We start from the raw sequence: 20,768 nt of genomic DNA, 5'->3' as shown, positions 1-20,768 counted from the left end.
CGAATGTTGTGAAAGAGAAGTTTACAATTTCTTCATTTTATTCTGTGTATAAAGTGATATTCCTCCTGATGTGTACCTTTAAATTCAGTTTACTGATGGAAACTACTCCTTCTCTTCTCCCTGCACCCCCCAGCACACTCGTATGCAGTACGAATAAATGCTAGTTTGCGAATTCTTTCGAGGGCAAGAGAACATATTAAATTATTTAGAAGTATTGCAGTGACTTTTAACCATATTAGTTAGAGATATGATTTAACTTTTCAAGTAATCCTGGCTATTTACTACTCCCCTCCCTTTTGTAACAGTAAAATAAATAAGAGCCAGTAACCCGAGGGCAAGACATCAATGTGGCACATGAAGTAATCCTTTCTTTCTAACTAGATCTGCTGTTATTACTTCCTTTGTAGTATGTCTCTTTTGAGTCAACAACCATTCCTCTCCCTGGTCCTTACCTGCCTTAAGGGACAAGATGAACAACGAGAAGGCCTCCTAACCTCTCTGCAGAATCAAGTTAACCAGGTAAAGTACAGTAGAATATGGAGCCAGGCAGGTATTTTCCTAATGGCATTCATTTGTTTTCCTTTCAAATACTGAGCTTAAACTCAAATACTGCCCTTAAAATAAGGGCACAACATGTTTTGATTAGAAGCAGGAAAACACCGTCCATGCCCCGTTCTCCTACCTGGCATTCTAGTCACCATGAGATTAACGATAGTATAATATTAATTACGTGTTGGGTGAATGTCTGTAGACTATAAAAGTAACGTTTTGCAGATTGCACATAATTTTGTCATATCTGCTCCTCTCCTGACCCTGCCTCATGGGAGAGGTCCTGGAGCAATCTGTGTCGCAGGGGACATGGCAGTACGACAAAAGGGACCTCTCTCCACTTCCTCTGCTGGGCTTCCATGTAGCAGGCAGGGTCTCAGCTTGAGCTATGTAGGTTCAGAAACTCAGTTTTACTGCGAGAGCCAGACTGATGCTGGCCAAGTGCACAAGATACTCATTTATAAATCAGAAGGCATTTTGGTTCACTTACAAAGACTTTGGACTTTGCCTTTCCACCAATCACAGTTCTCCTGGTCACTATTCAGAGCACTTATATTCTGTGTACCGCAAGGAAACTGAGTGATCAAAGTGGAATTAGAAAGTATAGAGTGGAGCAGAGCGGGTAGACTTGGTTATATGGGATGTTTTATCCTGCGGTAGCATCTGATGGAGACCTCCCGTGGGGCTGTGATTCTGTGACACCGTGTCTTCTGGTACGGTACTAGATGAACATGAGCAAGACACTTAACTCATTTGGTCCTCTCGTCATCTGCTCCCTTTTGGATATGTGAGACTTATTCTCTAGACAGCAGCCAGAGTGATCCTTTTTAAGTGTAAACCACATATTTTTCCAGTGCCCAAAATGCTGCAGTGTTTCTTACTATACCTAGAATAAAACTTCCGGGTCTAGGCTTACATGGCCCTCCACGACTGGGCACTGGCTCCCACCTCTACCTTGTTTCCTGCCCGGCATGGCCTCGCTCACTCCACTCTGTACACAGAGACCATGTTACTGTTCTTTGAACTTGCCAAGCAAATTCTGATTGCAGAGCCGTTGCGTGTTTTCTCCCCTTCCCTGGAAGTTATTAACATGGCCGGTCCCTCACTTCCTCAGGTCTCTGCTCAGATGTCACCTCCTTAGTCCTCCCCCCACATCCCCCCGCCAATCACTCTCTAAAAGTAGGACCACAGTCATTCTCTATCCCCTTGCCCTGGTTTCATACCACTTGTTCCACTTATTTTTATTTGTCCCGCTATCAGAATGTCAGCTCCATGACAGCGTGTGTGTTTTGTTAACTGCCTTGTACCCTTCACCTGCCTTGGGGAAGGTTCATCCGTATCTTTTGATGATATTTGGGAAGTGCTCTCCTTTTACCATGAGGTGTACTTACAAGTCATCTCTTGGGCTCAGTTACTTCTGCATACGACTCATTTCAGCTCTTTTGAGATGATTCTCATTTGGTGCCCTATTTCAGAGCATGGCAGTATGGGTTTGTTTGGGATTTTTTTGCTTATATCTGATTCTGGGTGTTCCCCACTTGTGGTTTGCCTTCGCTAAGCAACCCTTCCCTTCCCAACATTTGTCTGAATCAGTGAGGAAGCAGTTACTTAATAAATTGATATGCCACTGATGTCCAATAGGTCATATTTTTCAAAATAGGTTACAATATCTTTATCAAGGAAGACAAGTTTATAAACTAGCAAGCCTTCAATGAAACATCAGAATAATACTTTTGCTAGGATTCACAGCATGTCCCTAGAAATACAGGACAAGACTGATATAAAATGTAATTCTATCTGTCTTTATACTTATCTTTATAAGACCAGTTTAATGATGCATTTTAAAAATAATCTTTATTTTTGTTAATGCTTAACTTGATGACCCTCTACAGCATTTTCTAAGACTTAGTAACAGGATCTGTAATTAGATAAGATTTTTCTTAACAGGGTATGTAATTAGATACCAAACAAAGAAATAGTCAGATTTCTGTCTGCGTGGAGGAAGGGGAGGAAAGCAAAATTTTATTTTCCCCTTGGTTTTTAATTTATTAAACTAAGAAGTTGTTTTTGACTGTCAGTAAAAAAGCTCAATTTAACTTTAAATATGAGAAAAATCAAATTTAACAGGGAAAACAAGTTTTGGGGGTTGTTTTCATTCATCTTCTGATTTAGATTTTAAGTAATTGGAGAGAAGAACGGTACCAAGATGACATAAAAGCACGACAGATGATGCACGAGGCATTGCAGCTCCGCCTGAATTTGGTAAGAGACGCTTCTAGTGTTCTCCCTTCATTACACTTATCTAAATGTGAAAATAGCTCCAGCTTTCCACTCCTGCTGTGGCCACAGTTTCCATTCCAAGGTGAGGCCTGCTGCTTGCTCTCTCTACTACTTCCTTGTCTCTCAAACCTTCTGTCGTCCTGGCCACTGTCCTTCCTGTCTGGTCTGGCTTCTGGACAGCAGTAGGTATTTTAGGCATTGGGTTGCCCTCTGCGCCTCACCCGCAGTGAATCTCTCTCTCTTTTCCATTTGTGCCAAGAGTAGGTCTTAGAGAACTAATTTGAGATGTGTTAGCTTTTACCGTACTTGCTTAAAAACTGTATTAAAACGTCCTTTAAGGCAAAATTTTATCAAACTTTCCATCAAATTGGTCATAAAGACAAATCCCCACAGGGAGGTTTTATAGAAGTTTAAAATTCCTTGCCCACTGCACAATCCTCTGACTTTTCCTTTTCTCAGTGTACAGCCCAGATAAAAGCTACTCTGGAAGATGGCTTGCCTGATATTTGCTATTAATTCCCGCGCGTGAACAAGCAGCCCTGGGCGCTTGTCTTTACTTCTCTGTTACTGGGTATTTCCAAGTGTTATTGTGACAACAGGCTTAGATTCAATAGTAACTGACAACACAAAGTTGTAGATAATTGAGTCCCGCGGTTTTGATCTATTCAGCTTTAATTAGATGAAAATTACGTCATGAAACTGGATATCATGAAATTTAGGGACAAAAGAAAGCTAATTATACTAGTATGTAATTCATGTTGATGACATGTCTACACTAGAGTACCCCTTTCTTTTTTTTTTTTTTTGGAATGACCAGTTCCTGTTCTAATGGAACCAAAAAGAGTAGCAAATATATAGCTAGGTGAGAGAGAAGACAAGATAATCCATAAACTAGAGCACCTTTTAAAAAAATTTTTAAACCAATCAAAATTTGGTTGCATAAAGTGGTGAGGGTGGTATTTTCTCTGTAACACCGTGCATATTTTTTCATTGTATTTTTTATGTGCAAGGTGGGAGGAATGTTTGACACAGTGCAGAGAAGCACCCAGTGGACGACAGATTGGGCCCTTCTTCTCCTTCAGATCATTACTTCTGGAACCGTCGACATGCACACTAACAAGTATGTTCTTATTCATTTCACACTGATTTTGCTGCATGCGTGTGTAGTGAAGGCTTTGATATACTGACTACAAATTCTATCACATCGTATATTCTTCGGTACCACTAATAATTCTGTGCCTTAAATAAAAATGCTCAGTTATTTAAGAGTGTCTTGGTTTTGCTTTAAGGTGCAAATGCTTTCTTTCTCCTCCTAGTGAATTATTCACAACAGTTCTTGACATGCTGGGTGTTTTAATCAATGGAACATTGGCCTCTGACCTATCAAATGCATCCCCAGGGGGATCTGAAGAGAACAAACGCGCATACATGAACTTAGTAAAGAAACTGAAAGTAAGTTTGTGACCTGCTTATATTGTGGGTTCTCATTGTTTATGGATTTGTTATTTAGTGCATGTTATCTTGTCACTCCTTAAATTAGATACTATTTATTGCATTCAACTTAATGTAATGTGATTATTTTGCTATTTGCTTTACCTCAGCTTCCCAGTACCCAAAAGTTATAAGTATATATAACTTGGAGATTTTTCTTAAAATAATTATATTCATAAAACATTTAATTTCTTAAGGAACTTTAGAAATCCCTTATCAAATGTATAACCAAAATGCCAACGTTAGATTTAGGATAATTTGGCCTTCGACTGGCAGCATGCAGTTGAAAAATAAACATTTGCATTGATATTTCTAAATTCGATTCATTTGACCAGCCACTAACACAGTCTTTGAAATAAAGTGCAAACAAACAATGCAGGGAAAAAAATTAACATACCCGATGACCTTACTAATAAAATAACCGATGGTTACCTTGAGGTCTGACCCTGGATTGGGGAATGTGTTCCGTGCTGCAGCTCCTGCCTTCTGGTTGCAAATGCTACTCTGGATTTTTGTCATTTCAGCACTCTGATGTGTGTTGTGTAACAAGGGTGTCCTTATATGTGTTCTATTTTCTACTTAAATAGAAGAAATGAAACATCCTCACCACTCTCAATGAAAGCTGCCCCATAGACCGTCTTCAAGGTTAAAGAACATTCCAGCTATAAAAAAGGAAATGGAACTTCCTTCTTGTTAACTTTTGCCTTTATTGTAATTTCTGTCTTACTTCTCTCTCCCTTTTTTTTTTAGAAAGAGCTGGGAGACAAGCGGTCAGAAAGTATTGACAAAGTTCGACAGTTGCTACCTTTGCCAAAACAGACATGTGATGTCATCACTTGTGAACCTATGGGCTCCTTGATTGACACAAAAGGAAACAAAATTGCTGGATTCGACTCTATAGACAAAAAACAGGCAAGAGTAAATGTTTGTTTCTTATATATAAAAATGCATGAACTTACAAAGACAAAATGCATTTTCTTGTCTTCCTATAGGGCATGTAAAACATCTTAACTTTATTGTTTCTTGATTTTTTAAAACATATCCTTGTCATTTAAATGCAACGGTTATTGGCATTATCATACAGATAATGATCTTTGAAGATCTTCATTTAAAACTGTTCCTGAATTTAAGTGAATTTCTGAAGCCCACCAAGGGAAAAGTAAGTAAAACCTTAATGTAAAAAAAAAAGCAAAGATGGGGTTTGATTTTACTGCAGAATTGGAAACAGAATACGTTTAATAGATGAGAAAGTTTTTATTGGTAAAGTCTTCATGTAGTGACTGTTTTGAGTAAACAGATTTTTTTTAAAGTGAGGGCACTTTATTTCCTTATCAACTGAACAATATTTAATGAACACTTGATATATATATAAGATATTAAACGTGGTTCTCTAAAATATGAGAAGAGTGGTCAGTTACTCTTTCAATGAACACTGAGCGGCCACAGATTTCTGAGATCACAGGGATGAAAGACAGAGTTCCTACCCTTAAGAGGAAGTAGATGATTACGGTGTGGTGAGATTTGTGTGTCCTGGTACGGAGTGCTAGGGGAAGCTGACAAGGGGCCAACACATTCAGATGTGGGGTAGGTAGTCAGAACAGGATCCTTAGGAAAATTGACGCTTGAATCATTTTGGAGGATTAAGAGTCAGCCCAGGAGTTAAGGCAGAGTGTGGTACAGGCACAGGGAAGTGTTTGCGCAAAGGCATGAGAGACTGTCGCTTGTAGGCAAGATGCAGCGCTGCAGTAAATCAGAGCGCCCTGAGTGCTGGTACCCACACGGTTGTGGAGAGAGGCAAGGCTAGAGTCAGGGGCAGGTTGAGTTCACAGTGCTGGTGGGCTCTCCAGTGGTGACACATTTGGATACATGGTCTTGGCACCCAGGAAAGAGGTCTAATGTCAAGACAGATATTAGGAAACAGTCAAAATACAGATGGTAAGTGAGCCTTGGTTTTGGATGAAGCCACCGTGGAAGAGTGTGTGTAGCTTTGCAACGGGAGCATTCATAAGTTATTGAAAGTAACTTGAGCAGTTATTTTCAGGGTCACTTGGAAGAAAAATTTTTTCAGATTGGTATGCCAGGGAAAGGACCAAGGGACAGTGCCAATTAATGTTAAAAATAAGAAACTTTTATTTTCAGAAACAGAATAACATTTCTTCTTCTACACTCAGTAGAGATAAGCTTGAATTGAAGGTCTTTATTTGTACCTGTTGGTGCAAGTTAATTCTGTAATAATATTACTTAACTATTCAGAGACTGCCCAAGTAAGTACCTGAAAGGTGCCTGTATTGCATCAAGTCCAACCCAATTAGAGGTTGACTATAACTTGACTCCTAAGTTTTGTTTTATCTTAAAAGCAATAGATTCCAAAGGTTTACAGTTCAGTATAGTAAGATCAACTTTGCAGTGTTTTTTTAAAATTTTTTTTTTTTTTGGCGAAAAAAAAAAAACTAAATGGAAAAAAATGCCATTTACAGTAAAATCTACTGTACTGTCTGGTGTCACAGCCTGAACAGTGTCGTATAAAGGACCGTAGAACTGGAGTTAAAGGTCTGGATTGTAGCCGCCGCTCTCAGTGATCTAGTGTCAGCCTGGACTCATCACTTAGCCCATCTGCCTTGTGCTAGAGTTCTCTAAGGCCCCCACGAGGCAGAATGTTCTCTGAATCCATGTCCCAAGCAAGCCTGGCCTCCGAATCAGGCAAAGATCTGAGCATGTGGTCATAGCGCATTATTTCACCACAGGGTCTCCAGGTCTCCACGAAGCAGAAGGTGTCCCCGTGGGATTTGTTTGAGGGTCAGAAGAACCCAGCTCCTCTGTCCTGGGCCTGGTTTGGGACTGTCCGAGTGGACCGGAAGGTCATCAAGTACGAGGAACAGCATCACCTCCTCCTGTATCACACACACCCCATGCCCAAGCCCCGAAGTTACTACCTCGAGCCGCTGCCCCTGCCCCCTGAGGAGGAAGAGGAAGGGCCTACATCTCCCATTTCTCAGGAACCGGAGAGGAAATCAGCTGAGCTGTCAGATCAAGGAAAAACCACAACAGATGAAGAGAAGAAGACAAAGGGAAGGAAGCGCAAGACGAAATCCAGCTCGAGAGTTGATGTGAGTACGGGAAGTAGAGAGAGGTCTTGGGCACGTTAGCGTCTCCTAGCAGATTTACTAGTTCCTGAATTATATCCCTAAGAAACATTCCTAGGCGCAGTATAAGCCTATTTGTAAGCTGTCCTGACGGCTCAGATGTCATCAACAGAACCTCCTCTACTTTTCATAACTTTGTTTAATTTTAGGCTTCAATTGTGAATAATATGAATATTTCACTGTCTCACAATTTCTCAAATTTGAAACTTGAATTTTTTGACCTACAAAATCTCATCCTCGTACATATTTTTATTATGAGGTGTCTAAAATATTTTTTGTATTTTGGGCAGTTGATATCTGTAGTAAATTAACATAGAAAACTCTTTGTTTTCCCTAGATAAAACCCCATCTGATCTATCTAATAGGATGATTCTGAGATTTCCTAGTTTACCATTTCCATCTTACTGTCCTCTATATTCTACTTTTTACCATATTTTCAGACTTTATAAGAAGTAAAATAAACATAATTTGAAACAGTTTTACCTCTTGTTTCCCTGTTAGCCTTCCCTACCTAGAGCAACCTTTTCTGAAAAAAAGAGAAATCTATGAGATGGTAACTTAGAAATAATTTTATAGAATTAACATGTAAAATAGCTTTCCATTTAAACTCACCGGAAAATATTTGAGAGGGAACTTGTGACATTTTTCTATAAAATTCGAGAGTGTTCTTGTTGTCCAGTGGAAGAAATATTCACAAGTTGTCGTTCAGTCATCATGACTAATTATTGGTATTGTTCACCTATGTCAAAACCAAAACATTTTTTCCTAGCTGATAGCTTGGTGATTAATATTATTCTAGAAATGACCACCATTGCTTTTGGGTGCCACTTGAATGTCAGTGCCCTCTTCTCGTGTAGCCTTCCTACCAATATCCTTTTGTTTTGAAAAAGGTCCAGACTGTTTTAATAAGGTTCAGACTGCCACTCCCCCAAGTCTGGGTCTCCTAGCCTGTCTATCCACATGGATGCATTTCTGTTCCTTTCAGATGCTTTAAAAGACCTCAGACTCATCTCATTCCCCAGGTGCATCCTGGTCATGTCCCTTTCTCCCATACTTTTCCTGAAGCTGCCTCTTTTCAATCGGGTATATTGCAGGGAACTGAGCCTTTAGTTTTCCTTTCATCCTTCAGGGCTGGAGAAGGAGGAATTGAGGCATTCAGGTGTGATCCTTAGAGGCTTTGCAGTTGCTCCAAGGAAGAGAAAGCCCTGGGCAAGAAGTGTGGTGAGGGGCGGAAGGGGACAAGATGGAAGGGGAATCTCCTTCTTCAGAGTGCTGTACTGAAAGTTGGAACTAAGACACTGTCTAGGCTGGAGACTGGTTCTGAAGTACTGTGGGCCTTTCTGGCTAATTCTCATCCAGGTACAAGGTATCAGGAAAGCCTTGTAAGATGCAGTGAGCGGGAGATTCAGCCCCTAAAGACACTTTCTCGGCCGTGGGTGGTGTTCCAAATGTGCTTTTAGTATTTTAAACACAGAGTGCAGAAGAGATCCTTTTCCAACTTCCCCTGCTGTAGCCATGTACATTTTAAGTCAAGGGAGAGTTTTAATTTAAATGAGTGTTTTGCAGAGAATATGCCGACTGCTGGGATAGGAGCTCTCTCAAGTAATGTGATAGGAGGAATTTGCGTTAATTATCTTTGTGGCGTGTGGAGTTAAGTAACTGTTTTTTTCTTTAACCCCGTGTTGAAGGAGTATCCACAGAGCAACATGTACCGAGTGCCTCCCAACTACTCACCCGTCTCCTCCCAGATGATGCATCACCCACAGTCCACCTTGTGGGGCTACAACCTCATGGGTCAGCCCCAGCAGCCCGGCCTTTTCCTTCAGAGCCAAGCTCTCACTCCAGGTATGTGAAGATGGAGCGTAGCCAGGGGACTCCGAGGTGAGAAATAGCTTGGGATTCTCTTTGCTTTTAAACTGAAACCTCCACACAACTTGCACATTTCCAGAAGTGAGCGCTCAGTGGACATGTCTGGAATTTCCCTCCACTCAAGGTGTTTTTTCCTTCTTCTAAGATTTCAGTTTCAGTGACTAGTTCATGTGTCGCTTTTGGAATTTTCATCCAATGTCAGAAGGAGATTAGCCCCTGATGCACATCTCAGCTATAAGATAAAAAGTTGATAAAGTTTTGTGTTGTGAAATTTGCGTGTGCTTTTATCAGATATAATTCTTATCAGCATTTTGAATTATTAGACACTATTTTAGTGTCTTTTATTGTTTCCTCATGTTATAACTTTTAAATTGTTTATACCACGAAGGATCTCAGAAGTTTGGTGCAGCAAATAGATATCAGTAAGAAATCCTACCGTATTCACAGTAAATGTTAGTATTGCTTTGATTCAAGCCCAAGTAGATTTTATATCTAGAATAAAGATTTTTCTGAATAAAGAAGTCTCTTAATTAGAAATGAATTTAATTTTTTCTTTCTAAATGAAAGTTTGCCTGTTTCTGTGAAACAGTTTATTTTGAGATCTCAACCTGCATTTTGTTAGGATGTGACATTCTAACAAATAATAATTTTTCCTTACTGTGTTCTGTATTATATTGTGATTTTTATTGTAATTGGAGGATGACATTTTGATTCTTGGCTTACGGTAGGGGAGAATCCATATTTTGCCCTCTGAATCTGTGGTTAAGAGAGCTGGTCTGGGAGTTACAGTTCTGCTTCAACTCTGGCTCTACCACCCTCTTACTGTATCATCTCCACCATGTCTTAGCTTCTCTGTGCCTCAGTCTGAACATCTGTAAAGTGGACGTGCTAACATATACCCTCACAGTGTGGGTGATTCAATTATCCATTCAACAACATGTACTGAGCTTCGTTCATCGTGTGCCAGATACAGTTTTAGTTGTTAGGGTATTGCAGTAAGCAGAATGGATGAAAATGCTCATTCTTTCTTTGAAGGATGAAATAAGTTTTATATTACATACACAGACAAACACACATATATAATTTACAGTGAGTTTTTAAAAATACAGCATTTAGAAGATAGCCTGACACAACAGACAGGTTCAGTGAGTGATCTTAACATATCCTACCTCAGGGCTTTTGCACATGCTGGCCCCTGCCTGGAGTGGGCTCCCTCAGATATCTGCATGCTCACTGCCTGCTTCCTTTGGGTTGAGGCCTGCACTGACCACCCTGTTTTAAACTGTAAACCACACCCTTTCCCTGGCCCCTCTGTTCCCCTCCACTTCCTTCAGTTTCTTTCTAGCACCGGCACTTGTTTATAGACTCTGTCTATATTTTACTTACTTCCTGGTTTATTATCTGCCTTCTCCAGAATGTAAGCTCCATGAGGGCAGGTATTTTTTCTCATGGCTCACTATAGTATGCCCAGAACTTAGAGCAGCGTCTGGCTTGTAGTGGGGTCTTAAAAATAGGTTATTGAGTGAATAGGATGTAGACGACAAAAGAAAGAACAGACTAGGCAGTGGTAAATGTGGAAAATAATAAGGGCTCATCCTCTCTTTTGACTTTCTCTCTTTAATTCCAAAGTCCTTGTGAATTTAAGCATTTTTAAACTTTTTAGATATTGAAATCAAACACAAGGACTGTCTATAAATTGAAGGCTAAGTATTTTAAAAGGCACGTACCCTTTTCCCCCTAGAATACTGTAAAAGGTGTTTATAAGTTGAGGAACTTTAGGTATTAGGTAAGTCTTAGGTATCATGACATGTAAGAAAAAGAATTGAAGAAAACAATTAATTATGAGGATTTTACATGTGTGAATTAATAGATTTTCATAAAGTTTTAAATCCTATGGAGTTGAGGAAGAGTATGTACCATCTGCTTGCATTCATGCATTCTTAAAAATGCAAAACAGTGCCCTTCCCCCCCAACACACACACACACACACACACACACACACACACACACACACACACACACACACACATCTTTAGCAATCTCTCTCTCTCTCATGTATACACTCCAAGATGGTAAAGTTATAAGGAAATGCATGTGAATAATAAAGAGCATTTGGTGAGAGATGGGGAGGAAATTAATTCGGTGAGACTATACAGAGGGCGTCAGTGTATTTATTATATCTTATTTCTTTAGCTGACTCAGAGGTATGAGATTATAGAAAAATGAGGGAAATTAGAAGTAGATCATAGCCTAATCTTTAAAAAGAATGTCTCTTAATTATAAAATGAGTCAATAAAGTTGTATTAGTATATTTCCAATTCTTCAACAAAAGTTACCTTGTCATGTTACTCAAATTGACCTCCCACTTTTTTTCCAAATGTTCTTCAAATGCTGCTGAATGACTTCATAAATCATATTGCTGATTGTGACGCTGAGTCTTTAAAAGAATGTGGGCTTTTTCAGTGATCAGTGTTGAAATGTTTGTTTCCATCATACAAGTTGGTTTAAAGAAAAAATATAACATTTGTAAGGTATTTATGTAGAAGTTTTCTTATTCACATACATTCAAGAATATAAACTATCTGGTGAGTGAAGGATTGGCACCTACTTGAAGCCAGTAAATGTTGAAATTTTTTTTCCTCTTAAAGGCATTTGGCAGATTATATATGCAAATATGTTAAGGTTTCCATTTGTTTTTTTAAGCTATAATTAATGTTTCTTGTTTATTTGACGTCTACCCTTCAAAAACAATGTGTTTTGTCTTTAGAATCATGGTATTTGAAGCTTCCGAGCATTTCAGGTTTTTAAAGTTTTGTCATGCTTCTCTACCGAAAAACAGGCATTTTTATTTTGCTGTGGTAAAGAAACTTAAATACCATGAACTTCAAAAGGGTTTAAAGTTACAAAAGGGTCTCTATGCCTGGCTTAGCACACTTGATAAAATACCCCACGAAGGCAATACATTTTGTGCAAGTGACGTGTCCCCGGGGCGCCTCGCATAATTTAGAACCCACATGATTCTGAAATTGTGCCAGTGACTCTGCATCTCGGGGCGTTTCACTTTACCAACCAAAGTGGGCCCTCTGTGAAGTCATTCAGATATTATCATTCACTAGACGTCACCTTCCCCATCGTTTGGAATTTATGCAACCCTTAGGGATCTTTGATATTTGTAGAGGGTGGGGCAGTGCCCTACTTCCCACTGAGCTCCTCAGGTGAGGCTCGGGGGGTGAGACTTCTGTGTTTTAATAAAGTAAGGAAGACCTATTGCATTAACATGCGCAGAAAGCCCTTGCTTCCGGTTGCTTTTGTAGGTGGCTCCAGGTTGGACCCCGCGGGCTCCTTTGTCCCCACCAATACCAAGCAAGCTCTGTCCAACATGCTGCAGCGGCGCTCGGGGGCCGTGATGCAGCCGCCCTCCCTTCACGCCATCACGTCGCAGCAGCAGTTGATACAGATGAAGCTTCTGCAGCAGCAGCAGCAACAGCGGCTTCTCAGGCAAGCCCAGACGCGACCTTTCCAACAGGTTTGTCCCGATCAGCAGTGTCCTCCTCCACGTTTCATTAGTTCCTCTAACTAGGGATGAGAGTGGGGATGTGACAGATTCTTGCTGCACATGCACGCCTGTTTACCTGTGCGAGCGAGTGCACGTGGATCTCCCTCGTACAGGTTGATACATGCTTCTCCCCCCCTTGTATTTTACTATTATCATGGATCAGATAAGGACTTGAAATGTCTTAGGTTCATTCAAAGTATGCCTCAAAACAAAAAGGAGAGCTAATGATTTTCTAGTCACTTGGAAGCTGCAGGACTTTCATCCTTGAAGTGACCTTCTCTGAGCACTCATTCCCTATTATCGTTATCACCATATTCCGTACTCCTTTTAGCTCTACTTTCACGTATTATTATTTGATGTATTACTTTGAGGTTGTAGCTCTGAAGCCCTGATGTTTCCTAGGTTTTCTCCTACAGTGCCCTGTACTGCACAGACTCTGTTTTTAGTATATACTTCACAAGATCTACAGTAGGCAAAGAATACATACACTACAAGTGACAGTCAGCATATGGATATCTTTAACTCTTGATTTATATTATTTCTATTTTTATGCCCTATAACCCCATCTTCTATAAATTTTAAAATGATAGTGATTGTTTAACATTGGTGGAAGTCACACGAAACTTAGTATAGACTCATAAATAACCCACCAATCTGTACAAATATGTTAAAGTGAAAAGAGGGAGGTGAGAATGTGACTTTTTCTTCCAGTTTCTGTACACTTTTTGTGTTTTCCGGTTTTTCTTAGAACAATTGCACTAGGGTGATGCTGACGGTAGCCGCTAACACGATGAGAGCACTTACTTTTTTGAGAACTTTAATGTGTTGCTTGTCTTAGATCTCACAGCAACCCTTGAGTGAGGTACTTTATGATCCTCAAAGGAAGTAGCCAGTCTACAGGTGTCTCCTGCTCTAAGAACAACCACAGATTTTCAAATTAGCAAGGAATTCTAACGCTTTTAAAAATATTCTTTGTGTTCTGAGTAACTTTCTAGACGCGTCTCCATTGTACAACTTGTGGCATTTCTGCATGAAGTCCACTTAGTGATTTGGGGGATGGGAGTGGTAGGGCTAGTTATGCCGTCTTAAAAATGGTTCTTTTCCTTTTTTTAATTTATTATTTGTTCTAACCTGTGTTATAAGAAGGACAGGAGAGGGGAATGTAGTTTGAACCACATGAGAATACAAACAACAGTCACTACATGCTTGTCTCCCCCTGAGCTCTCAGAGATTTTTGATCACTCAAACTCCCTGGGTGTCAGGAAACACGGGCCTAAGTTACTTCTTACACAGAAGTGATGAAGATTTGATTAAAATCCCTAAGAAGCCTTGATTTTTCTCTAAATAAGCAGCATGTTTGGAGTCATTTAAAACCTCAGTGGGATTTTAGCTCTTCTTGGGGATGAATGAAAATAAGTTACATCACTGTTTCAAATCCTTATCAAGAAAAAGTTTACTGGAAGTCGAATAATTATTCTACTAGAATGAATTCAGTTCGCTTTTAAAGTAATTTAAGCCTAAGTAAAATTTACCTTCCAATAAGAAATGTTTATTTTTTCCTATCTACCTTTTTATCACAAGGTAGAATTTGACTTATTAATAGCCCACTTTCAATCTATTACTGCTGGATTCAGTTTTGAATGTCTCTAATTGGGCAGGAGCTCACTGTGTCATTTATAGGTGAAACACCTGTCCTCAGAAGTTCACTTCCTGACACAAGCCATGACAAGCTATTTCCCCTAAAGCAAAAAAAAAATTTTTTAAAGGGGATTCAATAGAATAATCTTCACGTATTCAGAAATATCCTTGCATGTTTGGAGAAGGTAGACTTACGACCTAAAACGTCACTGTAGGACCCCATTACTCACAACACTCAAAAATACCTGACTCTATTCTTTCATACCATCTAGGGTTGTACTGCTGGTACCAATACGAATTAACTGATAATGCCTTCTTTTTTTTAACTGATTCTTTTGTAGCAACTCTGTCACATGTTGGATTTTTCTTTTCTTTCCTTTTATCTTGCTTTTTTTTTTTTTTTTTTTCCTTTTGAGAAGTCAGGAGTTCTTTCTTCAAGTAATAAAAGCTCAGCTTCGTAACAGTGATTGTACTGGCATACCTTGTTTTACTGTGCTTTCGCTTTGTGGCACTCCACAGATATTACACTTCTTGCAAACTGAAGGGTTGTGGTAACCCTGCATTGAGCAAGTCTCGGCACTGTTTTTCCAACAGTATTTGCTGACTTTGTGTCTCTGTGTTACATTTTGGTAGTACTTGCAATATTTCAGACTTTTTTGTTATTATATTTGTTATGGTGATCTGTGATCAGTGATCTTTGACGTTATTACTATGACTCACTGGAGGATCAGATGATGGTTAGCATTTTTTAGCAATGAAGTATTTTTTTAAATTAAAATGTACTTTTTAAAAGACATCATACTATTGCACACTTACTAGACTACAGTATAATTTAAACATAGCCTTTATATGCACTGGGAAACCAAAAACTTCAAGTGACTCTCTTTATCGAGGCATTCGCTTTATTGCGGTGGCCTGGAACCAAATCCGCAGTACCTCCAAGGTGTGCCTGTATAACAGTCACCTCTCCTTCTCCCCCATGTTCTTTCTTTAACTGTTGAAACTTGCTTTGGAGTTTCTGAAGGGCTTTCAGAAGCAGACATGTTTTTTTCTCCCTCACCATTCTTGAAGTGTTGGATAATTGAGAAAAATAGAATTCTGTAAAGGAAGAGAAATGCATACGGGGTGCAGTCACAGGATGGAGTGGTCCTCCATAGAGTAGATGAGACTTGTATGTAGCATCTGCTAGAGTGCCTGCACCGAGGAGGTTCTGAGGGAAACGTTAGCCCCTTTCCTCTCTCCCAGTAGATCATGGATTAGTATACCTAGAATCTAGCTAACTATGGTATCGTGGCACAAAAAAATTCTCCTCATGGTAATCTTTAAAAATCTAGAATAAAGGCAGAATTACATGGAATATAAGGGATATTGATAACAGTGTTTTCATATATGATTCTGGATGCAATTCGTTGTTTTTCTAGTAAGCACTGACCCATATCCTTCATAGTAAGAAATGTTGATTCAGATTTTGGCAATAGCATTTTCTCGGATTAAACGCATACACAGAATGTGATTCTCTCTAGCTACATACAAACTTGTGGGGTTTTTTTTTTCTTTCAGTTTTTGGCTTCTTATAGAGAAGATGAAATAGGTATCATTTTCCTCCTTATCCTACAAATTTTCTAATTACAGAATCCATTTTCTTAAATGTAACAAACATGTTGGAGAATTTCAAATTACTTAACCTTCAAAACTTATCTTGGAATTGTAGCAGCTGCTTTTAAAGACTGACCGGTTGCTCCAAGCCTTGGATGTGACTCTAGCTTCTCAGGCTGGTTGTACGGTGACCCCCGGCTGGCCCCCTCTTCTTAGGTCAGGCATTGGGTCTTACAATACTTTGTATCATCTTTCCACCTACTGAGCAGAGGATAGAAATCTATGAGATGTTTATTGAATGAATTCATGTTTTGAGCAGCTATTTCCAGAACGCTGGAGTTTCTTAGTAGCCTTGATCCTTAGCAACCTGATTTTTATCCACAGACTCATCTCGTACCTCTTCCTCTGAGTGCTTCCAGAAACTTCTCCCAACAGCAACCTCTGCTATGGTTGTTTTGAAAACCTAGATGGGGCAGAGAGGGCACAAATTCCTGAATTCTGGATACATCTCAGACCTTGCAGAGTCCCCTTAGCCTCTTTACATGTAATGGACAGAGTTGATGTGTGTAGGAAGATCTAGCCTTAGATGGTGCACAGTGAAAACTAGAGAACCATTATAGAATAATTCTGATTCTGCTACAGAGACTGAATACCAGCTTCAGTTGGTCATGAAATTTTCTGTTATGAACCGTCTTACACTTCCTTAGGAATGTACCAATAGTGTCTAGAAAACAGGTGCTAAATAGCATGGATATTGTTGGGTATTGTTAACCAAGTTATTTGATGTAGTGACTGTTATTATAATCAGGTGTATTTTCTTACAGCTTTAGTGCATATTAACATGCACAAAGATGTTAGGTGAGGAAACTTGTCATTTTTCTCAGTTGTAGTCTTCATCCAAGGAAGTAGAAATTCTCCCCCCCTCCATTCCTTACTCAGTGTCCCTTACTTAAATGGGACCCAGTATAGTGATTTTGTCACCTTTCTGTGCCTCAGAGGCTCGTCTATAAAATGGAGCTAATGCAACATTTACTCCACAGGGTTCTTGTGAAATTAATGATTTAACGTCTGTAACAGCCCTTGGAACGGTGGCTGGCTTATAGTATGTGCTTTACTTGTATAATTACATTAATTGTCCCTATATATGATTGGTGTTAGGTGGCCACCAGTAGAAGAGACCAAGAAAAAGGAATGTTGAAGATTGTTTAGTTTTCCTAATAGCCATTTTGGTTTCTTAGAGCAGTATGTTTTTACCATCTAAATTCTGTGATACAAACTTTAGAGGGACTGATTCCAATTTCACTGTTATAAAAATATCACTGTAATATTTTATTTTCCACATATCCCATGAGACCTATCATAAAATATAGAATGTTGGTTATAATAATGCCAAATGCTGCTTAAATTGTTTTTCAGTCACCTTTTTCTTATATCTAATATTTTTCTTCTGACACAAGGTAATTTCTTCCCCTTCCCCGCCCCCCCCCCCCCCCCCGCCACCTTATCAGTATTCTAGAGAAGGGGCTTTTGAAGGGAATCTTAAGTTTTGATACAGGAAGAGAACTTAATTTTGTGCCTTGATTTATGATATCACTTTATCCTGACTTCTCCCTTTCAACACACAAAATCGTCTTGTGTTCTTTGTAATAATCACTGCTAGACAGTTTATTCTGAGAGACCAGTGAAAGATAAAAGGTACGTTTAGCTTAATTTGATTGAGACACATTTGGAAGAAAGCAATTGATTGTTGGCTACAGATAATGAATCATAAGGATTTTCATTATATTAAAGAGGAAGATTTCTGACAGATATAAATGATGTGCTCAGTTATAGCTGGTGGTTACTGGTAAGAACACTTGGTTATCTAACCATGGAGCAGGTGCCGTCACTGTGTATCCAAATAAAGGAATTAAGTAATTTAATGAAAGAACACTGACTGAGTCAGAGCCTTCCAGAGTTGTCAGCTCCTTGGCAAAAGTGTCTCTGTAACATCCTGAAAGCATGCCTCTTGGATTGACGAAGCTCATTTCAGTTGAGCAGCCATCCTTTTTGGTCTGGTAATTGATCTACCTTCTGGATATGGTATCACCTTGGAATATCTGTTTCCTTCCTTTTGCTCTTTACCTCCTACTCACTCTTTTTAGCAGTGTTTTTCAAACGTACAAGAAGAGACAATAATATAGCAAACACTAATGTACTTACCACCTAGCTTTATTAAATAATAATGTTCGGCCACATTTGCTCTAGATCATTCTTTTATTACATAAAACTTTACAGACGTGGATGGGGCCCCTTGTCTCATAAAGAAAAAGAGGTAATCACTACCGTGAATTTCATGTTTTTCTTTCTTATGAATGTCTTTTATATTTTTACTACATATTTTTGCATCCATGGACATAAACATTATATAGTATTACTTTCAGATTTGAAACTTTACATTATGATAGTCTCACACAGGTATTTTTGTACTGTTTTGTAACTTTTTTGTTTTGACTGATTTTTAATTATATCTACCTTGTTATACTTGGTTTTATGTATTTGCTTGTCCTGGTTGGATACTCGTCCATTATGAGTATTAACATTTATCCATTCTGTTGATGATCATTTCAGTTATTTCCAATTGTTTGTTACTGTTAACCGTGCTACGGTAGACATTTTTGTCCGTGTCTTCTGCACGTGCTGAGTTGTAGGGTACGTACGTGGAAGTGGAAATGTGGATTTAATTTCCAAAGTGGTGGTGCTTCCTGTCGGTTATAAATGAGCGTTTTCTTTCCTCCACATCCTCCACTAAGCCTTGATATTGTCAGACCTTAATTTCCTCATTCAGAGCAGGCAAAATCGTGTTGCGTTACATCATTTTAACTTGCATTTTCTTATTACCTGTGAGTTTAGGCATGTTTTATAACTTTACCAGCAATTTAAGTTTTCCCTTCTGTAATTTTCCTGATTCTATAATTTGAGCATATTTTCAAACTAATTTGGTTCTTAGTTGGTAAAGGTGTACAAAATAGACTTGTTGAAACAAATCTTGAGTTTTGACAAGAATCTTTAATGCATTGACTCAGAGAAGTACAACTTTCATACATCTCAGTGACAAAATGAACTTAGGAGGACAAAAAACACTGAGCTAGTAAATATGTCCTAAACCCTGTCATTTTGTTCCTTGGGTGGAAACCATGTCCAGGAAAGTAGATGCTCTGCTTATTACTTAATATCTGGTATTTCGCTATTTACTTGAAGGATAAGGAAGGCACCCATGTCGTTTGCTGACATTATGATTGTGCAACTGTCGTGATCTCGTAGATGGTGTACACAGCTTGATGTTTATGAACGGGGAGAAGATAGGGGTAGAGGGCTGAGAGAATGAACCACTAATACAAAGGTGGTAGTTGGATATAAAGACAAATGAATAGATGCAATGAATTATGTACCTACCCCTAAAATGGTGAGAACAGATATTATTTGTTGGGAAATTCCTCCTATGATTTCTCGTTCTTAGTATAGTAAAAGACTTTTCTTTTTTTCCATTAGGGTTATGAATTTTTTGCCTCATCTCTATTTCTGAAATTCAGTGAACAGAAAAATTTTAATGTCTCAGACTAAGTGTCACTTAGAATTCATTCATAAAGATGATTAAGCAAGGGGATCATTGACCTGAGAAACAGGAATATTTTTCCCCAGCATATGGTTCCCTTTTTCTAAATTAGACTCCCTATTAGCATGTAAACACTAGTGGCACTATGAATATTTGTTGTCTATGTTGCTTGATTGAATGTGTGGTTAAACTGATGCTCTGTTTTCATTTGCATTTACTGGGGATGGAGCTATCTAATGACATCCTCCAATAATATATGACTTGTTCACTTAATGTCTTGTGTGTTTCATGTGACCCAAATGTCCTGAGCGCTTCTCCCCCGGCTCTGGGCTGAGAAGGACTTGGGCGCTCTTTTGCTTACACCGAGGTGCGAGCATCCCTTAGCTTCGGGAAGTTATCTGGGTCTGATAGCCCCCCTACTTCTTGTATGTCCCTGTTCAACCTCCAGGATGTGCTATTCCATTATATGACTATTGCCGTATTATTTATCTGTGTCCCAGCCTATGGTGATATTGTTTGGCATATAAATTAATATGAACTCTTAGGGCCTGGGTTTTTTAAGTCTTGACTCCCTGAAACATTGTTTTAAAATGAACTAATTCTTATGTATTTTGGCTACCCACATCATTAGGCTAAACAATCTTATCTGTATTGTCTGCCGTTTTCTTGCTGTCCCCTTTCTGTAGGACTTCTGTAACTCTGCTGTCTCCCTTCTGGAAGACTTTGACAACATAATGGTAACACCCCTGCTGTCTGTCATTCCTTTTACTTTCTTTTTTTTTTTTTTTTTCTTTAAGTAAACTTTTATAGCATTATTCTTTGAACATCAGAATGAGAAGCAGGTTATTCCCCTCTAGCTGGTAATTATTATAGTCTTCATTTCACTGTTACTCACTTGGTTTATGTTTGAGACTGTAACACAGAATCATGAATGCATTGACCATGTTCACTTTAACAGAATTTATTTCTGAAAGTTGTCCCCTTTGATTGCCTCATGATTTTCATCATATACGTGTATGGTATCGAAACCAGTGGACGTTCGTGGCCTGGG

The 20,768-nt window shown here is 39.0% G+C and overlaps 1 protein-coding gene across 5 annotated transcripts in view; it reads left to right on the top strand.

Moving 5' to 3' along the window:
- MED12L (mediator complex subunit 12L) overlaps nucleotides 1-20,768 on the top strand; it is a 329,485-nt gene that overhangs the window by 278,915 nt on the left and 29,802 nt on the right. For 3 of the 5 annotated variants that reach the window (XM_067737492.1, XM_067737489.1, XM_067737488.1), the window contains 9 exons: nucleotides 408-519; nucleotides 2,722-2,811; nucleotides 3,840-3,949; nucleotides 4,146-4,281; nucleotides 5,071-5,232; nucleotides 7,065-7,427; nucleotides 9,152-9,308; nucleotides 12,647-12,858; nucleotides 20,404-20,454. In XM_067737492.1, the coding sequence (XP_067593593.1) occupies nucleotides 408-519; nucleotides 2,722-2,811; nucleotides 3,840-3,949; nucleotides 4,146-4,281; nucleotides 5,071-5,232; nucleotides 7,065-7,427; nucleotides 9,152-9,308; nucleotides 12,647-12,858; nucleotides 20,404-20,454 (1,393 nt within the window). The remainder of the gene's footprint in view (nucleotides 1-407; nucleotides 520-2,721; nucleotides 2,812-3,839; nucleotides 3,950-4,145; nucleotides 4,282-5,070; nucleotides 5,233-7,064; nucleotides 7,428-9,151; nucleotides 9,309-12,646; nucleotides 12,859-20,403; nucleotides 20,455-20,768) is intronic. The other 2 variants (XM_067737493.1, XM_067737490.1) reach the window with 1 other exon arrangement.

Source organism: Pseudorca crassidens, chromosome 5, assembly GCF_039906515.1.
Source record: "Pseudorca crassidens isolate mPseCra1 chromosome 5, mPseCra1.hap1, whole genome shotgun sequence".
In the NCBI taxonomy this organism is placed as follows: Eukaryota; Metazoa; Chordata; class Mammalia; order Artiodactyla; family Delphinidae; genus Pseudorca; species Pseudorca crassidens.
The sequence above is the reverse complement of the archived record's forward strand: the minus strand, read 5'-3'. Positions and strand labels throughout refer to the sequence as shown.